Source organism: Chamaea fasciata, unplaced genomic scaffold, assembly GCF_029207755.1.
Source record: "Chamaea fasciata isolate MVZ Bird 193981 ecotype frontalis unplaced genomic scaffold, bChaFas1.0.hap1 SCAF_3, whole genome shotgun sequence".
Lineage (NCBI taxonomy): Eukaryota > Metazoa > Chordata > Aves > Passeriformes > Sylviidae > Chamaea > Chamaea fasciata.
The window spans coordinates 53,018,271-53,039,199 of record NW_027094088.1 but is presented as its reverse complement, the minus strand read 5'-3'; the positions used below and the strand labels follow the sequence as shown (position 1 = coordinate 53,039,199).

The window sequence follows — 20,929 nt, the reverse complement described above, 5'->3', positions numbered from 1 at the left end:
CAGCTTTTTTACAAATTCAGGAAGCAGTACGACTCTTAACTGGTTCTGCCATTTTTGTTGACTGGAAAGATGTTGTCTGGGCCTTGAGAGGCACTTGATCAGGGACCAGTGGCATCTCCTCTCAGAAACTGTAAACAGAAGGAGTTAAACAGCAAAAGCTACAGATGGCAAAATTGGTCATGAAGTATTTGAACAAAGGAATTTTAGTGAATCGCTGAAAAACAAGCTCAGAGGACCAGAGACTTTGCAGAAATGGTTTTTAGACCCAAGTGTTGCATTTGGGCTCACGTCTACTTTTGGGTGCATTGTATCTGCATATTGTATTATGCAGAATGGCAGGTACCTTTCATGCTGCTGGCTAGACATTTAGAATGCAGTAATTTGTGAAAGGTCAGTATGTTCTCTTAAAAGTTCTTAAAATGTCTCTGTGTGACTTCAGGAGGAGTCCCCAGGACCTGCCCAAGAAAAAAATGTATAGAACAAATCACCTTTTTTTAAATGTCATTGTATTGTTCATCATGCTGGTTTTCAACCAGGATTCTGAGAAAGCCTTCTAAGGCACTGGCTTTCAATCTTTTTGTCACTTTGGGGAGTTGAGGATGGAGAAGGACTGAAAAACACTGCTATGTAACATAATAGTATATGCATAAATCACTGTGGATATGCTGCAGTAAAAATTGACAAAGTAAAAGCACTGAGGTTTCACAGAAACAGAGAAGCTTAACTAGCTAAACCTGCTTTGCTTGTGTCCACAAGTGTTGCAGAAATAAACAGGTAGAGAGGCTTGAAACAACTCCTGATGCTGGTAGGCTGAAGTACAGTGTGCTTGACCTGGACGTGATTATTTTTGGTTGTTTACCTTTTTCTCACTCAGAGCCTTGTTTTGCAGATGGACCAGCTGCATATCCAGTCCCAGTGCAGAACACCAAGCCACTACTTACTGTCAGCTTCACGTCAGGAGACATCAGTTTAATGAACAATTATGATGACTTGTCTCCTACTATCATCCGCTCAGGGTTGAAAGGTACAAAAAAGAAGCCATTTCTGCCTCTCCCATACCCTGTTTTTCTTGTATTTTGATGATGTGTGCACAAGTTATGTTTTTGTGGCTCTTGTTCCTTAACCCAGGAGCCCTTGTTGCTGTTATTGCCATTTCCAGCAGTGACACCTGCTGGAGAAAGAGCAGCTCTTGGCTGATGGGAGTTTTTGTGTTTGTCAAAATGTCTCACAATATTTTTGAGATCATGTTTTTGTGGCAGTTTTGTAGGGCAATTGATCTGTTTTCCAGTTTTCCAGCAGAATGCATTAATATGATTATGGTTCTTTGTGTGAATGTCTCTCTGCTACATAAGACTTTCTTTGCATGTCTAATTCACAAGGTCTCCCATGCTTTTGGTAACCTGGTATAAATTGCAGTGCTGCTTTGATTCTTACAATTATTGAAAACTTGCTAGAATTATTAATTGTCAAGAGGCAAGTTATTCTGAGAGAGGAAAAATTCCAGTGATTAATTACTATACATTTTGCTAAGTGATGTGCATGAATGTTTGTACAGTCAGTATTCCATGTAAAATCTTTACCTCACATTGAAGTTTTTACTGTTCTTACCTATTAAAAGTGTCCTTTACTTTGCCAGCACTCTCAGTGCAATTTACTTTGCTTTGCCTGCAGAGACATTTTAATTCAATACAGCAGATAGGCACATACTTAAATATAGGTTCCACCGAAGATTTTTCATCTCCACAGGTAAATTAGTTTTAAATTAGATGAAAAGAGAACTAGGCTGTTGCAGCAAACTCTTCGCTGTTCTGAAATAGTGGGATGCTTTTGGGGAAAATTGCCCTAACACCAGCCCCACAGACTCTGGGTGATCTGCTATGTCTTAGGAAGTAAAAACATCACCTTTGAGGTTTCTTTTCCATTCCTTTCTCCATCTGTGCCAACACAAGAAATGTGCGAGTGGCAAAACGCAGCATTGTGAGACAACCCTACAATCCAGAAAACATCAGCTGAAAAGGTACCAAAAGTGTGGGAAACTGGAGCCAGCCTAAAGAAGCTCTTGTGAAAGTGACCAGTGGGTCTGCTCAGCATTTCTACAATATTAGAGTAATTAGGGTCCTGAGCAGTCTTGAGTTGTCATCTAGTCTAGCTTTCAACTGGGAACAGTAGGAGAAACAAACCCCATCTTATTCTCTGTTTAGAGTTGCAGGGCTCTATCTTGCTGAGGATGTCTGTCCTGTTTCTCTTTCCCCACTGACTTCACTAGTGCAAAAAAGATCCCTTAAGTATGTCACCCTCCTGTAGCAAAATATCAATGTGCTAGATAGGGTAGGAATATTTTTATTAGTTATAAACTGGACTACATTTTTTTCATCAGTAGACAAAAAACATGCAGCATCTTCCTGGATTGGGAATGTGTGTGAGACGGAGAAAGGTGATTGGGATATCACTGTCTGCTTTTTTAAGCACTGTACAGTAGAAAGTATTTTATGTCTGATTTTATATAGTTGTTCACACTTCCTGTGTCTTCATTATTTTTTTCAAGTGACTCTCAATTTTACTGGATTTTATCACGGGCAAGGATGTGGAAAACCACCAAGTATGGTCTTCAGTATTGTCTACAAGTCCTTGTTCTTGTGTTTGTGTTTAAAATCTCTAAGTATTGCTCTGTGGTCTCTGCAGCAGATATCCTTGCCTTTATAGGCTGCTATAGGCTACTCAATGTATTTTTAAAGTAGGCAACTATGAAATTATTTCAAGCAGTAACAATATATTTTAATATATATAGAATATATATATTCTCTTCTGGTTTTGCAGAGCCGTCATTTTACTGGGAATATTTCTGTGAAACTGACAGAGGAAATTGACAGACCTTGATAATTTGATTACCCAAATAAAAGTTCTTCTCATGCAGCTTGAACAGTCCTGGTAGTTTTGTCAGTCCTAGTCAGACCTAGGAGGTCCTGAATTTGTGCTTTTTAACTCTGTGATTTTCGGTGCACTGCTACCTGCAGAACTGCTGAGCTACATCTACTGACTGTACTAGTTAGCCACAACTACTGCTTGCAGAGCTGTTGCACATTTACATGCTCTGTATTCAAGGTTTGCTGATATACATATCTGTGGTGGCTGGAAAGTAGTTTTGAGGGCAGACTGATCCACTGATTCACTTGTAGACCATTACCCTAGATGAAAACCCCATTTGATTTTGAATTTCTGTGCTGGTGCTGTGAACCTGTATATCAGTTATTCTGTGTAAAGGTCCAATAGTCATTGAAGGTCCTGTTGGCAGGGCAAGTGTATCAGTAGAGCCACACTGTCCTGGGGGGATGCTGCAGCCCACATCCCCCCCTTTACTGCCTTTGCAGCCATCTAATTCTAGAACTTTGAGAGAGAGAGAGAGAGACAGAAAACTGCTGGACAAAGTAATCAATCCTCTTTCTCTTGTCATGGGGATCAACTGAAAGTTTTATCTGAAGATGTGTATCCAAGAGAGACAGTTGTTTCATTATGGTAGTTCTATAGTTATCCAGTTAGCAAAAGTGGAGCTGATCAGCTTGCCTTGTTTATTTCCAACCTGCCTATCTTTTTCCTCTCTGAGAAACATGAATTAAATCCCATTGTAGGTTACTCAGAGGGCTGAAAACTAAGAGAAAACAAGAGGCATACAATGCCTAGCTGTAGAAGAATTACCTTGAAGAACATGCGGCTTCTCTCTGATATGTACAGAAGCATAATTCCCATGAGAAATATCAGAAAGTTGAAATAATACAAAACCATTTTAAATTGCACATAAAAGTCCCTGAAAATGACAAGTTGACAACTTGAAACAATTTTGAGATCCTTCCTGCCAACTCTCATTTCTCTCCTGCTTCTTCATTTGAAGACAGCTTCTCGCCCACAAGTGTCTTCAAAAGGTTCTTGGCAGATTGAGCATCCCAGAGCACAAAAGTTTTGTCTTTACCTTCACTTTGTCTCAGCACAAAATAGCTGCCTTTCACCTCCGGTTTAAGAGTAAAAAGATTTAAAGAGTAGCTCGGTATTCCTTGAACATGCAAATCTGCCTTTGAAACACAAGCAGAAATGCAAAATACTGTTTTAGAGTTACTCTTCAAGTGTGACAAAGAACTAGAGGATATAAGGGTTTGAGATAAGCATCCCCAAATTAAGCTGTGGGCGTCCCTCATCATGAGGTGCCTGTAAGAGAAGTAGCTGATCTGTATATTCATATCTGTGTATATGAGAGTCTGAGTGGTCCCTGTGGGATTCCAGCAAAGCCCTGCTAAGCAGCTGAGTAGATTTTCACAAGTCAGAATCATTAGGGTTGGAAGGGACCTCTGGGCATCAGCCAGTCCAACCCCCCCACTAAGGCAGGGTCCTCTAGAACAGGTTACACAGGGACTTGTCTTGGTGGGTTTTGAATGTCTCCAGAGAGGGAGACTTCTCAACTTCCCTGGGCAGCCTCTTCCAGCGCTCTGCTGCCCTCAGCGTAAAGAAATTCTTCCTCATGTTGAGATGGAACTTCCTGTGCTTTAGTTAATGACCACTGCTCCTCGTCCTGTCACTGGGCAGTACTGAAAAGAGTCTGGCACCACCTTCTTGGCACAAACCTTTGAGATAACAATAAGATCCACTCTCAGGCTGCTCTAGACCAAACAAGCCCAGCTCTCTCAGTCTCTCCTCATAAGAGAGATTCTCCAGAGCCCTCATCATCTTTGTGTGATGGTGGCAAAAGAAAACATATGATATGGAAGCCATATGTATTTATGGACAAAAGCCCAAGTACTTCTAGTTTCATGTTATACTGTTGTAACTCTAGTTTGCATTATGCTAAAAGTTATATTGACAGCCAGTGAGAGCACGAGGCATCGACAGATATTCTGCTTTTTTGCACTAAAGGCTTTTACAGATAAACACTCTTTGCTGCTCTCTTGGTAAGATTATTTATCTGTATATTAACTTGATTCCACTTACTCCGAAAGCTGTATGTAGGATCTTCCATATCAGTTTCAACATCTCTGGTAAATTCTTTTCTTAGGTGTTTAGGAGCAATGACTGATTACATTCTAGACTCACCACAGAGAGAAAATAATGTTTAACACATGTTTTTCAATTTACAAAATAAAGAGTGATTCTCAGAAGTGTACCTGTGACATATTTCCTACTATTTCAATGAAAGGATATAGGTTTCTAAGTACTTAAGTAACTTTTGAGAGCATGTTTTATCTGTTCAAGTCACTTTGCAGCATGTGGAAATGCTGAACCTGTTGTTTCTAGTCAGTGGTAATTGCAAACCATCTTTGTGATTTCAGATGTGGTGGTGCAGTGGTGCACACAAGGAGACCTGCTTGCAGTAGCAGGCATGGAGAAGCAGAACCAGCTGGTTGACCTCAGCAATGGTTCCCTGCTGAAAAGCGCACTTGTCAAGTTCTACAACGTGCGTGGGGAACATATCTACACTCTGGAGACACCTGTGCAGGTAGGAGGCATTTTAAAGTCTGTTCTCCATGCTTTGCTGACATGTTTTTCCCACATTAGCTCATTGCTGTAGACCTGCAATGTGGGAAAGGTTGCGGAATGCCCCAAATCCATCTTAAAACACAATGTAGATAAAAATGTGCTATGAACAATGGTTGTTTGCATTAAGGTAGCCATGCAAGCCTGCACCTGATTCTAAGGTCCTCTGTGCTAGGTATTGTGGAAATTCGAAAGGAGAAAGTCTGTTTCCCAAACTCACTGGGCCATGAACAGACAGATAGAAAATTCCATTGTTTTATCCATAAGTGACTAAAGAGGAAAAAAAAAAACTTGCTTAATGTTGTAGCAGAGCCAAGAGCTGAACAAAAATAATCTAAGTTCAGGATCACAATTACAAGATTATTCCGTCTTTGTTATTGTAACTTTCTAATGTACAATCATTTGGTGTGGTGCAGTTACCTCAGTCATGTAACTTGCCAAGTAAATGCCAGCACATGGTCTGTGAGCTGCTGAGGAGTCCAACATGCTTCATAGGTCTTTGCTGGTACTTCAGAGCCCAGCTGAATGTAATTCTGTGTAGTTTTCTGCAGAATAGGGATGACTCCATTCTGATTTCTGCTGCTAGTAATGAAACTTTATAATAGCTTTGAAATATGAAAGTGAAGGAAAATGCTGTAGATATATTAATTATATTTAATGATGATCGATGTATTATCACTTTTTTTTCCAGTACCCTGATCTGGAATGGATGCAAAAGGGTGACATAGTAAACCATCTGCTAAGCCTTTGTGTTTGCATATATTTAGCATTAACCTGTGCTTATTAACCTTAGCACTCTAATTTAGATAGAATTCTTTAGATGTGTAAAGTGTAAAATAATGGTCTCTAAAGCCAACCTAAATATGTACAGTGATATCTAATGCTAATTTAGGTACCTAAAGGACTTACCCATAAACACAGCTTTATTTTCTGAAGCGTAGCCTTTGCAGCAAAGTAGCACAGCCCTTTCCTCTCTGGATCAGTTCTGAAAAAGACATATTTATATCAGTGTTGCTTTTTTCCCAGCCCAGGTGAAAAGCAAACATTGTTCTGTTACTTCAGTACCAGAACTCAGTATGTGCCCAATACCTTTTGAATCCTTTGGTGCCAGGCTGTGAAATCACTCTGTGGTTTGAGCATCAGAACCATCAGGTCAGGTTGCCCCAAGGTATGCCTGTGTGAGGGCTTTTCCATCACTGCTTTGTTCCTGCTGATCTCAAATTCCCCTTCATTTAAATACTTTCATCTCCTCTAGTTCTCCATGTATAGCTTCATCTTCTTTTAGTATTTTCAGCTCTTCTCCTTTCTTCCCAGCCAGCTGGGAGAAAGCACATACTGTGGCTGATGTGGGGGCTAATTATTCTGCCATTACGTGAGTGCGTGCAGGGCACCTGAGAGGTCAGACAGAACAGGTGAATGCCAAGTTTGTACTGCAGTATTTCTAATAGTGGAAATAGTAACATAAGCCTTTCTGCTCTTTCCAGCTGCTGTTTTTGTTAGGAATAGAAATATTTTAATGTAATGGAGTTTTCTTCCCCCTTTGTCAATAACAGACTAAAAGCCAGCAACTTCAGAAGTTGTAAGCCAGGTTGCAAGTGAAAGATTAGGACAGTCAGGGAGAGGCAACCACCATTTAATAACAGGATCAAGGAGTCTCATTTCCTTTGGAAATCAGGATAAAAATAACATTCAAACTGATATATTTATGTTTATTTAAAAACTGCACATAAACCTACCTAAAATTAGAGCCACCCCTCTTCTCTTATTAGTCAGTGTTTAGTCTCTTTATTTGGTGCATTTAAATTCTTATTTACTCAGCTGCAGGAGGAAGTGAGGGGTCTTTCAGAACACCTGTATCTGCTCATGTGGACTTTATTCTCCTATGTATTTGAATGCTGGTCTAGCAGTATTACCTGCTAAATGACAGGTATACTAGAACATTGTTAAGTATTTAGTTTACTGACAAAACCAGATAAAAATCACTGTTGCAAAAAAAAATTGCTGGTAACTTCGTTATGCTGTGCCTCTGCTCCAAAGATGTCTGTGCAAAGATGAGAGTGAGTCAGTGGTCCTAGTAATTTGTCTCATGACAAATTCATCAGAGTAAATTAATTCGTTTTCTGTACCAGCAGCCAGCCTTAAAATGAGATTTTATAAGATTCATCACTGGTTACTGAATTAAAAAACAATTTAAGAAAATAGAAGAATTTCCTCATCTTGAACTCTTCTGCCACGACTTTCTTATGAAGAAGCAAATATGTGACTGGTAAAGCACATTGATTATAAATGCATGTTGTTCTGAATACAAAAGCCAGAAAAAATAAAACAACCATGAACATAAAAAATAATGGATTACAAGTACAAAAGTTTCTGTTTTTTTGTATGGTCCTCTGTCCCAATTCTTTAACACAACAGATGTCTGAAAATTTTGTCAGTAAAATACACTGAACTGGTTTTGTTTCTGCTGTTTGTCTGTCCTGTCTTTGGTAGGATATTCAGCAAACGGATTTTATTGTTTATAACAAAACTCAGTGTAAGACTGACAGGATTTATATGCAACTTGGCTGGAATGTTACTGAACATGAAGTCACCGCAAACCCCAGTAGTAGAATAGGTTTGGGAACTGCAGGTAACTCATCTCAATGATGACTGTTGTCATGGATCCCTTCAAGATGTTTTATATGCTGCCTTCTCCTCCAGCTTTAGTGCAGTTTTGGCATCCTCTGTCCTGTTGGACTAACTCTCTTAAGCTTTTACCTTCAGTGTAGGAATTTATAGTTCATAAACCTAGTTTGCTGACCATAAAACTCTAGATAGGGAAATCCCACTTGTTTAGAAGTATTGAAATAAAAGCAATGGCTTTGCTTGAAAAACAACATTCATAAACAGAGTGGTAGAGTTGGCATAAGTGCAGCAGTCGCTCCTGTTCCTGGCTCTGGGGCTTCAGCCTGGCATCCTGCAAGGATGTGTTTGCAGAATAGAGTGGAAAGAGCTGAAAAAGCATCAGTAAGGGCTGGTCAAATATTGAACTGAATTCTATGCAGAGAGCATATCTTAAGGGCTGGTGATCAGCAGATGACTATTCAAAAACATACTATCAATTTCTGTGAAATTTACCTCTTACTACGCCTCTCCGTGTATACACCACGAACACCAATCTGAGGTACCAAAAATACACCCAGTTTTTTTATGGTCCTGCTTTTTCAACATCTAAAAATGAGATTGCAACAGCAGGCTGCCCTGCTGGTCATAATGTTTTTATTGGAAGAATATTAATTTCTTACATTGTTTGGAAGTCCTCACCACTTTTCCTTTGCATCAACCAGGGTTGAGAATAATCAACTCCATCAAGACTATTTTATAGTCCTGCTAAAATTGTTTACCAAATGCTGCAACCCAGTTCTGTCACTTTAGAAGTTCTCATCTAATGTGCAGACAGGTCTTTATTAAATTAACTAACTGCACCTTCTTCTGATTGGAAACAGATGCTTCATATCTTCCTATGTCCTGAACTTTAAACAGGAGTCTCCTACAGGATCTTTTCAACATTACCTAACTGCCAACTTTAACAAACTTGTGAATTTTTTCTTTCTAATGGTTCAGTCTTGTGGCATATATTTGGCGCCTTCTTCAAATTTTATGATTTTTTAAATACGTCCCAGAGAGAACCAGGAGAACAAGAGCAAAGATTTAGAAGCTATAATGCAGATCTCCTCCATACACCTTTAATTCTACCATAAATTTACATTACTTTAAGGTTTTATATCACTGTGTAGCTGGTGTGAGTACAGATTACATCTTGAGTGCAGTGAAGTAGGATGAGAGTGAACTAAGCTTTACATGTTGTAGACAACAAGATTAAATGTAATCTAAAACCCCATGTTTATCAGTGTAATATTTGAAAACCTAATTCAAAGTGGTGTACCAAAGACTAAATCTTTATGGAAGAAGTTTCCAGAAGTCTTCGAGAAGACAACCAACTTGCTATAGACCTGCTGCTGTCAGCATGTCACAGACTGCTTCTCTGCTGGAAATATCCCAGCATCTAAATGAATAGATTTAAGATTATATGATCTTGCAGAAACCTGGTAGTTCTGCAAAGGCTCAAGAAGGAAGGTGCAATTTTAGGTTTAATTCAGATCAAACAGTTCTAAAAGAAGAGGCTTTTTATGTTATCCAGCTGAGCAGACCCTGCTTACTTTTCCTCATTTATTTCACACAGTGTTCAGGTTTGTTGCATCTGAATTAATGTTGCCTTTCATTTATATTGCCTGAAATTAATTTTATTTAGTTGTTATGGGATGACAACAAAGCTTCAAGAAAAGTTTATTATCTTACAGGAAAAAAAGCAACAGTTTAGAACTAACTGGTGAAAGAATAAAACCAGTTAGAATAAAACATATTCTATGCTTTAGAATATCAGTAAAGACCTTGGTGTTCTTTCTGTAGGCCATAGGTTCATCTCTGCTGCAAAAATGGGTTTTGATCAGCACTGGAAATTGAAGACACTTTTCTAAGCAACTCTTTCTGTTAAAATGGGATCTTGTTGTATTGACTTCCTAAAAGAATACTGTAGAAATAGAGAGGATGTAAGAAACAGCTCCAAATGAAATAAGAGTTCATTACATCAAAAATCACATCAGGCCACAGCAGTAGCAGATTTCTCATCATTAGTCACCATCAGTTTTTAGCAGTTAATATTTTTCCCACTGTTACTGAGGAGCAGAAGAATGAAGGAGTATTAGGTTGGTTTCCCACAGCCATCCATGAAGGCTGTGGCAGTACAGAGGTGAGCATACACAACTCACAAGAGGCAGGTGGGCACTGCAGCCATTGCACCTTTCAGCTTGTCTCTGAGAGGGAAGACTGTGCATCTCCACATCAGCAGTCTGCAATGAGAGCAAGCAAGCAATGTACTTACATATGCCATTCACTGGATACTATTTTGCTGTTATGTTCTTCCTCCCGAGAAAAGTCCTGCTAGTTCCTGGGCTTTCTGCCCTAGAATACTATTTTTATTTCATTACCAGCGGGAGTCCCAGTGCCAACAAACAGGGGATTAGTTCAAGCAGCAGGCAGACCCCTGGATGGCTCAGGACTTCTAAGCTCAAGGTAGGCAGCAAGAATCAGCTAGAACAGTGTTTTCATTGACTGAACTGCATACAAATGATGGAATGTATATAAATTATGTTCTGTCCTGTAAGTCAGGCAGTAGAGTGACTTATAAGGAGCAACCACAGAGCTTTGAGTTGGAATATCCATTCCTGCATGCTTTTTTAAGGAGAATTGACATCCCAGCTGGGGGTACAGATTTGAGTAGCTGTAGCTCACTTTGAAGCCCACTTGGAAAGAAATGGCAAAAGAGCTCCTTGTTGGTTTCTCATTGAGATGTGTTTTCAGTCGGTATTGCTCCTGATAAAGCATTTTCTTCTGGTGTTATAGCCAATGGTTTCTAATATATAATTGTCATAGAGATACATGTTGGTAATTAAACCCTGGAATTCATTCAGGTATTTACAGTTTATGCTGATACTTTTCAAAACCTAATGCTATTTTTATATGCAGAGTGAGATTAGAAATTCTCATGTTATATTTGTAGCTGCGTTTCTTTGTTCCTAGCAGAAAAAAAAACCCAACTGTGGAAACATGGAAAATAAAATTCTTCTGTCCTAGAGTCTGCTTGTTAATTTGTAACAGGTGGATACAACTTTTGGACACAACAACAATTTGGATGCAACAACTTTAGTCCTTCCTTATTTTGCTGAAACAGTTCAAATAAGTGGATGTTTTATGAGGAGCAATGCTGTTGTGTTGGATGTTGGAGGTCAGTTGTTTTTTCTCAGTAAAGTTTGAAAAGAAAGCTGTGGCCAGCTCATAACTAACTTGCTGCAGTAATTGATTCATATCCCTTGTCCAGCAAGGGAAAGACTAGGAAGCATAGTTATTGAAAAATATTATTGGAGTAGTACTTTAAAGGTCAGGTCAGATCTGGCATTTGGGTGATCTTTTATTTCTCCAAGCCTGTAATGACAGGCTAATTTTCCCTGAAGCTCATCTGAAGTCTTAGCCCTTCACTGTAAATTAAAATGTTGCTGAATACTGGGCTGAAGGAGCACCAAGGGTCTGACCATTTCAGAGAAAGGAGGGCAAGGTGTGTCTGGTGATGTGGTGCGAGTGCTCTTGTAGAGGTTGAAAATATTAAAGCATAATGAGGTGTATGGGGAGACTAATTGCAAAAATGGAAGAGTTAAAGTGTCATGATTTACAAACTGTGCAGCACTTGCAAATATTGTGTGTTTGTTTAAACATGCACCCACTCATATATTGTTTGCATATACATTCATAAACAGAATATAAGAGCATCATACATTGAGCAGTTTAGAAGGTGACTGAATAATTGTTGTCTGTTGGAAAACAGTGATGAAGTTTTCAACTTCTGACTTTCTACTCTTCAGAGCTCCACAGTGCTGTGTTGCCAGAGGTCCCACCCCATGCTTCAAAGTTTCTGAAAGGCCTTTTCCTTGAGACCTTGTTTTAGATTGCAAAGGTTCTTGAACTGCTTCTGTCTGCAACTCTGATGTTCTCTTCATGCAGCAGTAACCTGAGGAAAGAGGTGGTTTTATGTGACTCTATTTGGATGAAGAATGTCCTACCTGGGTGTGATACACTGGGTTATAATAGCTGCAGTGAGACATGAGGTCTGGATGTGCTGTATTGGATTATGATAGCTGGGATATTAGACTTCTCTTCTGATGTTAAAGTCTATCCAATAAATAAACATTTGTGTGCCAAGTCACATACTTGTTTGTTTCCTCACTGTGTTTATAGGTAAGCTGATGCAAAGTGAACAGCAGGATGCACCTTGGATCCCACAGTAATGATCAGGTGGATAGTGCTGCCCATGCTGGGATTCAGCCCTTGGGGAAAATCAGGGCCACTTCTGTGCTGGTCTGAAGCTGACATATAGTAGATGTGGCAGGTACCTACCTTGTGCCAGTGCCTTTTCAATGGCATTTATTTGGTAAGGAGCTTGAACTGTCTCATTGCTGCCAGACAGTGGGAGGGCCGAGCCACACACAGATGATGAAAATACCCAGTCAGTGGGGGATACTTCCTCAAATGTAAGGCTGTATCCCATAGAATATGGTTATGACAAGCCATGAAGAATTACTGATGGTACACAAAGGATTTCTCAATTCTTTTGAAGTTCTGCACTACAAAATGCATTTAGCAATTACTGTGAAAATCACAAGGTTCACATATTGCTGCTTTCTATTTGCGTATCAGTCAGCCTGAAGATTTGTGCCTTCCTGGAGGTGTGTGTGTGGTATTGCCTAGATGTATTTAAAATGAAGTTCCTTCATTTCTCCTACTTTAAAACCAGTATTTTCCTTGAAATTTAAGTCTAGGATAAGGTAACATAGTAGGGAAGATCTCTTCTGTGTAAAGGTTTTTCATCCAATGCTTTATCTTGATGATAAACATTAATATAATGCTGTGCCAGCTGCATTTTGCTTCATATCAGTCACATAAAAACATCTTTTCCCAGTTACTCACCTTTAAGCATCTTGAATTTGTAAATGGAAGGGAGGCTTTTTCCCCAGACCAGATGAGTAACCTCTGGGCTGATCTAACCCTGCTATCTTGGTACCATACTGCTAGAGGAGTCTTGACCCTGTCTTCTTGTTTGATGCATTTTGTGAAAAGATATTCCAAAGATGCGCTGACCTTTCAATAAATAATTTAGATGAAAAACATGTTTGCTTAAACTTCTCAGTGTCACAGATGGTAAAAACAAGGAAGACCTTCACAGAAAGGAGTAAATCTTTTGTAGTTCACTGATGACAGCCTGCTGTATAGTATTCTTCATGGACTTAAGAGTTTCATCTTTACTCCGTATTGTTTATTTGCACAGAGATAGCAGATGGGATTGAAATACCACAGGGTGTGTGTATATAAGCAAATACAGGTGCTTTGTAGCACAGAAAGCAAGAGATGACAGGTGGATGCAAGTAACACTTAAGGGCAAAAGTAATGATGGTAGGGCTAGAGGGGGTCACAACAGACTGGTCCAAGAAAAGATAGGATTTAGAAGGAAACTTTAGGGAGCTCCTTGCAAGCAGAAAATAAATGTCCTAAGCAGCAGTGTTTGTTTATCATTATTCTGTTCCACGTTGTGACATTTAGTACCAGTTGGCCCTCACTCTTTCCGTTTTTTTCTGCCATGATTTGGACATTTCTGAGCGTAGACAAGTAGAAGACAAAAGGCCATTCTCTGTTGCCTTCCTGCTGCTCTTTCACAGTTCAGTTCATCTGGGGGTAGTTCAAAAGAGACACTGCAGCGGAAGACCTGGTGCAAGACAAGAAAGCTGATTGGGTTTTCTCCACTTGTTTTTTAAGTGTCTCTGGGCATATAATTTAACTTTTCAGTTGTAAAATATGAGCTGTTACCAGTGGATGAGGACTGATTAGATGACTGAATAAATCATTTGGATAGGGCATCAAAAGACCCTCCTTCTCAACACCCTGTGTCTTTAAAGTCACTTATCCTATCTAGGTACTGAATTTGGTAGCTGATTCCTTGTGTGAAGAGCTTTGAGCCTCCTGAGTAAAAAGCACTGAATAAACATCAACTGCTGATTTTGATGATTTGAAATGTTCACATTCTTCTTCTGTGGGCAGTGGTAGGCACTTTTAAGTTTCTGGAAGCCTTAGGGTAATGTGATTGGTGCTGAATTCATGTGATCACTTGTTGCACAGCCATCCTGGAAAAAGATACTTTGCACAAAATCTTTTGAAGTTGTATCCTTTTGCTCTTCGTGCAGCGTCCCATCATCTCGATCTGTTGGGGTCACAGGGATTCGCGGCTGCTGATGGCGTCCGGGCCGGCGCTGTACGTTGTCCGGGTGGAGCACAGGGTCTCCAGCCTGCAGCTGCTGTGCCAGCAGAGCATCGCCAGCTGCCTGCGGGACGACAAGGACATCAGCAAGCTGACCCTGCCCCCTCGGCTCTGCTCGTACCTCACCACTGCCTTCATACCAACTATCAAGGTAAAAAGAAAAAGAGGAAAGTGTTACTAGATCTCCCCCCTCCATGGTGCTCCTAAGTGGCAATGGCTGAATTATAAGATTTTATCATTTTAAAAGCTTTTGTATCCTCTTCAAGACCCCACTGATGCATTTGGTGCCTATTAAAAATCTGAAAAGAAAGCTCACACATGCTGATCTGCATTATTCCATGGAGATGGCCTTTCCAAGTACATTACAAGTGGTGACTCACAAAGACTTCTGAAGAAGCTCATGCTGGTGATAAATACCCTGTCACGGTTACAGGGGGATTCACAGGAGTAAAACTGTTGCCTCTGTACATGTCACATGAGTGTTTATATTGCCAGGAAGGTTAGGCTTAAGACCTGGGGCTGCCCAAACATTTCTACTAACAGTGAGTTCTGCTAATCCTACTGCTCCAACAGTGCTATGGAATAATGAACCAGATATCACACCTCTTCCTGTACCACAAGCAGAATCATCTGCACAACCTGTTTGTTTCATGGTTTTGCCCTCAGTAGATCTTGGGATTTCCAAGCTGTTTATCACAGCCTATAGACCAGAGCATTAGCTGGTAAATGCTTGACATTCAGACATAGATTTTTGTGACTTTTTGTGTACGTGTTACAGCAGTTTCGTGAGCCAGAGGTCCTTGTTAAAACAATGCAGAGCTAGAACTAATTTGTAATCAGTGGGACTGGCCCAGCTTAAATGAGAACAGATTATGCCTATGAAATAATAATTCAGCATGGTTCCATTTGCGTGCTGCTAATCAGAGCAGTTTGTGCAACTGTAAATCATTTCATTTGTCAAAGAACAATAAATGCCTTGCTGTTACCATAACTCCTGGATCTCCAAAGATGCAGAGCGTTTATCAGACTGGAAGTCTCCAGTTCTTTCTAGTTCTTTCCATCCTTCTCCCCAGGATGCTTTCTGTGTTGTTCCAGAGCCACCCCTCTCGAGAGCATCAGTGACAATTTCCTGGCTGTCAGGGAAGGCAGGGGAGGGGACTGGATGGGCTGAATGAAGGCAGCAGTTGGCTGGGAGCCCTGGTGGGGATCAGAGGGCAGTACAGGGTCACATCGGTGCCAACAGCCCTTGTGTCATATCCTAGAGGAGATGCCAGGATGCAGAGCAGTTGTGGCGCTGCGTAGCTGAGAGGTGGAAGCGGGGTTTCCAAAACCCACATGCCTGTCCTGTTCCACGGGGGGGAAAAACCATTTCCCAGAGGATCACAACAATGGGTGTTTCTGGAGCCTTGTCAGCACTTACACTTTACCCTGGCTCATCCCCAGTCACCCACTCAGCCTATATTGTCAGCCATGCCTTCAGTGCTAGGCAAGGCACCCTCTTCCCTGTGTACATTCCTCTTCCCACTCCAGCTTGCAGACCACATTATAGGTCACTCCTCAGCCTACACCCACTTGCCAGGTTAAAGAAACCTATTTTTTCCCTACCTTTTTTTTTCCTTATACTTTCATTTTGAAAGAAACTCTGTTGACTTATACACATGAATAGTATTTGTATCGTACAGGCCATATTGTCCTAGACAAAAAGAGTTCTATTGCTTTAGGCCTGAGTTTTTCATGGATTAATGCACTGTGCTGACAAGCAGGGCAAAGAAACCCAAGCTTTGTGCTTATATTCCTCTACATGGCACACAAATAGGCCCTTAGCTGGGATGGGATATGTGCTTGGAAGTAATATAAAAAGTACAAGCTTCTTTCAGAGTTGACAGCATTGTAGCATAGTGGCATAGCATGTACCGATACTAACCAGGAATGGGATCTGAGTGTCCAGGTTCACTTGGAGGGCCTGCAGGAGACAAGATACTCTGATACTTGACTTGACCACACTACTCAAGTCCAAAAAGAAGTTTCTGGTAAGAGCTGGAACTTGAAGGCAGGTTTGTTGTCTCATTCAGTGCTCTGACCACAAGGTTCAACCTTCCTTTTTGATGTAACTAGTCTTAGTTTTCATTTTCTCTGTGCAACTAACTAAATAACACACAGCCACTCTGTCTTGTATGTGTGTCCTGCATAACTCTTGGACTAACCTATACTAATCTTCACCTGCCAAATTAGAGTTGGATTCAAGTTCAGTTAGTTGTGTTGGGATTAAGTCACCACAGAAAAAAAAACAACAAAAACCAACCAATATTAGAAAACTTTCTCTTTCCTTCCTCTGTTTAATTAAGCCTCCCATCCCAGACCCAAACAATATGAGAGATTTTGTCAGCTACCCAACAGCTGGTAATGAACGGCTCCACTGCACCATGAAGCGGACAGAGGATGACCCAGAGGTCGGTGGTCCATGTTACACTCTGTACTTGGAATACCTCGGGGGACTGGTGCCCATCCTGAAAGGACGTCGTATCAGCAAGTTGCGGCCAGAGTTTGTCATCATGGATCCTAAAACAGACGGAAAAGCAGGTAGAATTCAGTTGTTGCTCTGTATAAAAATGATTTCCCAATACTTTGGACATTAAATCCTCAAGAGTTTTAAAAAATACATATATGCAACTTGGATGGTGGCATCTGATATTTTTTCTGAAGTGAAAAAAATCTTTAGCGTGACCTAGAAGCTTCTGAAATTACACCCTGCTGCCTTCTGTTTTACAGAAGAGAACTTCTTATATTCTGAGTAATGGAAAATAGATTGCTAATTAGCAGAAAATATTCTTTAGTCTCAGTTTTGAAGTCAGTTGAATGGTGTTCATCCCTCTGAATCAAGTTCACTTAAGTTCAAACCATAGGAAATTTGGAGTTTGAAGGCAGAGTGGAGAACATTTAATTTTCCTCTGCAAAGTTTTATTCCAACTGCTGCCTGTGGATCAGGTTTATGCTTCTGATGACTGAGAATTATAATTTATACCAGTTTTCTGAAGCATCACTTAAATTTTCTGGGGCCTGTCTTGATAGATGAAATCTATGGAAACAGCTTGATTTCCACTGTGATTGACAGCTGCAACTGCTCTGACTCCAGCGATATTGAACTCAGTGATGACTGGGCAGCAAAGAAATCTCCAAAAATCAGTCGAGCTAGCAAATCACCTAAACTCCCCAGGTAATAATGTCTTGGATATTTATTCTTTTTCCCCCAAGTGGCCTCTCTTCCACCCTTCTTCCCCTGCCTCTCCTTCCCTCTCTTGACACCTTGTAAAATGAAAAGTAAACTCTTTTGGGCACATAGGAATTCTCTGTAAGATTTGGGTCCTCTACAGGGTGAAGTTCTGGGGCGATCTCAGAGATTGGCATAGAGTTGGATTTTGGGGAAGATTTCTGGGACAAAATGTAATGTGAAACAAAAGAGCACAACTTCTCCCCAGGCAGTCTCAAAGAAAGATTTTATAAACTCTCCCACCATTTTTTTTTCTTTTTTCCCTCTCTTGCCACCATGGAATATATTTTGTCCTTCAAACAGACTGGTTTATTTTTGTTTGTTACATTTCTGCCAGTGAGCTCTTTAGGTGCTTGAGCTGCTGATCTTGACCTTCCTCCTTCCCCCCCCCCTCCCCCCCCCCCGCCCTGCCTTGTATAGTAGGAGGTAGAAATAACTTTTGGCTTAGGGTAAGAACACTGACAACATTTGTGGAGCCTTGGGTTTCTTTATACTAATGTGAAAATCTGTCAGCTGAGGTGTCATGTTCTCATTTCTTGCGACTTTGCTCAAAGTCTGCATAGCTGAGATCATTCATATCTACGCCTTTTAGGAATTAGTGGAAGATACATTGTATCTGACAGAACTGCTATAAGCTTTGTTGGATTAATTAGAAAGTATCCAGCATGATTTACTGCAAGTGTGTCAGGTCTTCTGTGTCTTCAAATTTGACCCATAATTCTCCATCCTGTAGGCTCTACAGTCTTTGTTAGCCACTTTGAGGACATCCTACCAGTTGTCTTCTTCTTACATCTTTCCATTCAAAGACTTGAGTTCTGTGCATTTTAGCTTGCCCGTTGTTGTTTCTAAGTATTGCTTTACCTGCAGGATCAATATAGAAGCTCGCAAATCTCCAAAGATGTCACGAGCTGCACAGGAGATCTCAAGATCACCAAGGTTACCAATAAGGAAACCCTCTATTGGTTCACCAAGCCTGACACGAAGAGAGTTTCCTTTAGAAGATATTACTCAGGTATTGTGCACATTGTTACTTTACCTGATTCAAATGCATTTCTTTCACAAGGCAGCATGTTGTGATAGAGATCCAATGATCAGCAGTAAAAGTTTTCATTAAATCACAATAAGGAGACAGAGTGAGAGAATTGCATCTTCCAGTTCACTACTAATGTTTGAAAGTGCCAATGGAGTCAGGTGTTGTTTGGTAAATGCCAGGACCACTTACTTTTGTCAGTGTGAATCCATGTGAGAGGTTTTATTCTAGGTGATGTTGGTGGCTTTTTGAGAGTGTATGTGAAAACACTTCATCAGTTTCTCAGACTCACCTTCATGCCACCATAATTCCCTGCTTTGCTGGGGGATTGCAGAGATAAGGAAGTATTTGCTTCAGAGGACTGCATGATCTGTTTCATAATTAACATGAAACAGTCTTAATTGGAAGGAAGAAAAGGAATTACCACTTTGTGCTTTTTGTGGTGTTCATGTCCTCTGGGTAAATGAAACTTAGCAGGCTGTAAAACTGTCTGGGTTGTATATTTCATTAATAACAGCCTGTGTTATTTTAATTTTCTTTTGTCTGGTTTGGTTTTTTCTGCTCTTGTTTTGCTTTTTTCTTTTTATGAAAAATTCCAGAGCAGTTACACAGGGATAGGACCAAAAGCCCTTTGAATAGAGCTGAAGACCTGAGGCTTAGATCCTGCTCCTGATACTGGCAGCATAACTCCTGGCCTTTCAGAAAAACCTATTGGTGTTTCAGACCCATAATATTTGTACCATGGCAACAGTGGTCTGGGAAGTTGCTTTAGGAGCTCCAGGGGAATATATGTTTGTTGTTACGGGTAATTAATTTCTGTCTTGTTTATTGTTCTATAAAGTGATTCATGAGCGTAGAACCAACAGGCAGGGTGTATCGCTCTCTGAAATACAGAACAGCCATGGTCCTGCTGGGCAGGAGCAGCAAGTGCCAGAAAACAGACCTGTTCTCACTAAGCAGGCATTCTCCACTAAGTGTTGTTCAGATCTTCAATAGCTTTTATCACCCTGTGGCTGTTGCATACATCATTTCTGGTGGTGTTAAGATATCAGAATGAATCTTCTTAATGACTGGGTAAAACTGTTGCTACATGTGCACTTTAGGCTATTTCAATACAATAAAAACAACAGAAACTGAAATTGCATTATCACTTGCAATAGCTTGATTGCTCTGCAGTTTTTATTAGAGCTTGATACAGATTTTATCAGGTAAAAATGATCTTGTTTTTGTTTTGCAGCACAACTACCTTGCTCAGGTCACATCTAATATCTGGGGAACCAAATTTAAAATTGTGGGTTTGGCTGCTTTCCTACCAACTAACCTTGGTGCAGGTAAAAGTAAACTGTTGATTTTTTTGTGTGTCAAATTCTTTCTAACAAACGAGAAACTTATGCCATGAGATTTTTTGTAAGTGACCCAAAGGTTTCTTTAACAAAGCATGTATTTTCTGTGAACAGTGGGAATTGAATTTTATTAAATTCACTGTAACTAAAGGAGATTAAAATCCATAAATACAATTATGAGATGCTCAATAAAATGCTAAAAGTCTCACTTGTAATAAAACAGTAAATTAGCATCTGAGCCCAGACTTCTATTTTGACAGTTTATTTGAACAAAACGCACACAAATAAAAAAAGTGCTTTGCAAGAAGACTATAGAAATAATAGGTGTTAAGTTACTGCAATAGAAGTATTTTTAAAAGACAGATTTTTATAGTTATTTAGCTACAAATTATACAAAAAAGCTATTGCAGTCTCACATTCAAGATTCTTCTAGCCAGTGCAGAGCCTCATCGCATGGTTCTCCTGCTGGAGCATTAGTAATCTGGTAGCCATCATTAAAAGCAGCATCAACCTTTTTCTGGGTAGGCCAGTTCTACCCAATAGTCCCTGTTGGAAGGAAGAAAGCTGGATGAAAAACAGGATACTGGCTCACAGAACTGAGCTCTGAAGTATTAACACAAGTCTAGCAGTTTAATGAGCTCTTTAGAAAACATATTTTGTCCCATGTTGCATTATATATTTGGGCCAGGAGTACATAAAGGTGCCCTGGATGCAGAATTAGATGGATAGCTTTTGTGGCTATATGGACTGCTGTCAGCAGTTGAATGACCACAGGTCATTCTAATTCTCCCACTGCCGGTAGCAGATAGGGAAAGATATAAGTGTAGAGTAAATGTATTGAGATACTTCTTTCAAATGTTCTCCCAGTCTCC

At 40.1% G+C, this 20,929-nt stretch overlaps 1 protein-coding gene across 7 annotated transcripts in view; it reads left to right on the top strand.

The window, feature by feature from the left end:
• Positions 1–20,929, top strand: part of TULP4 (TUB like protein 4) — a 159,202-nt gene that overhangs the window by 122,006 nt on the left and 16,267 nt on the right. For all 7 annotated transcript variants that reach the window (XM_066179023.1, XM_066179017.1, XM_066179019.1 and 4 more), the window contains 7 exons: positions 890–1,024; positions 5,313–5,479; positions 14,343–14,567; positions 16,762–16,996; positions 17,486–17,630; positions 18,552–18,696; positions 19,952–20,045. In XM_066179023.1, coding sequence (XP_066035120.1) covers positions 890–1,024; positions 5,313–5,479; positions 14,343–14,567; positions 16,762–16,996; positions 17,486–17,630; positions 18,552–18,696; positions 19,952–20,045 — 1,146 coding nt within the window. The remainder of the gene's footprint in view (positions 1–889; positions 1,025–5,312; positions 5,480–14,342; positions 14,568–16,761; positions 16,997–17,485; positions 17,631–18,551; positions 18,697–19,951; positions 20,046–20,929) is intronic.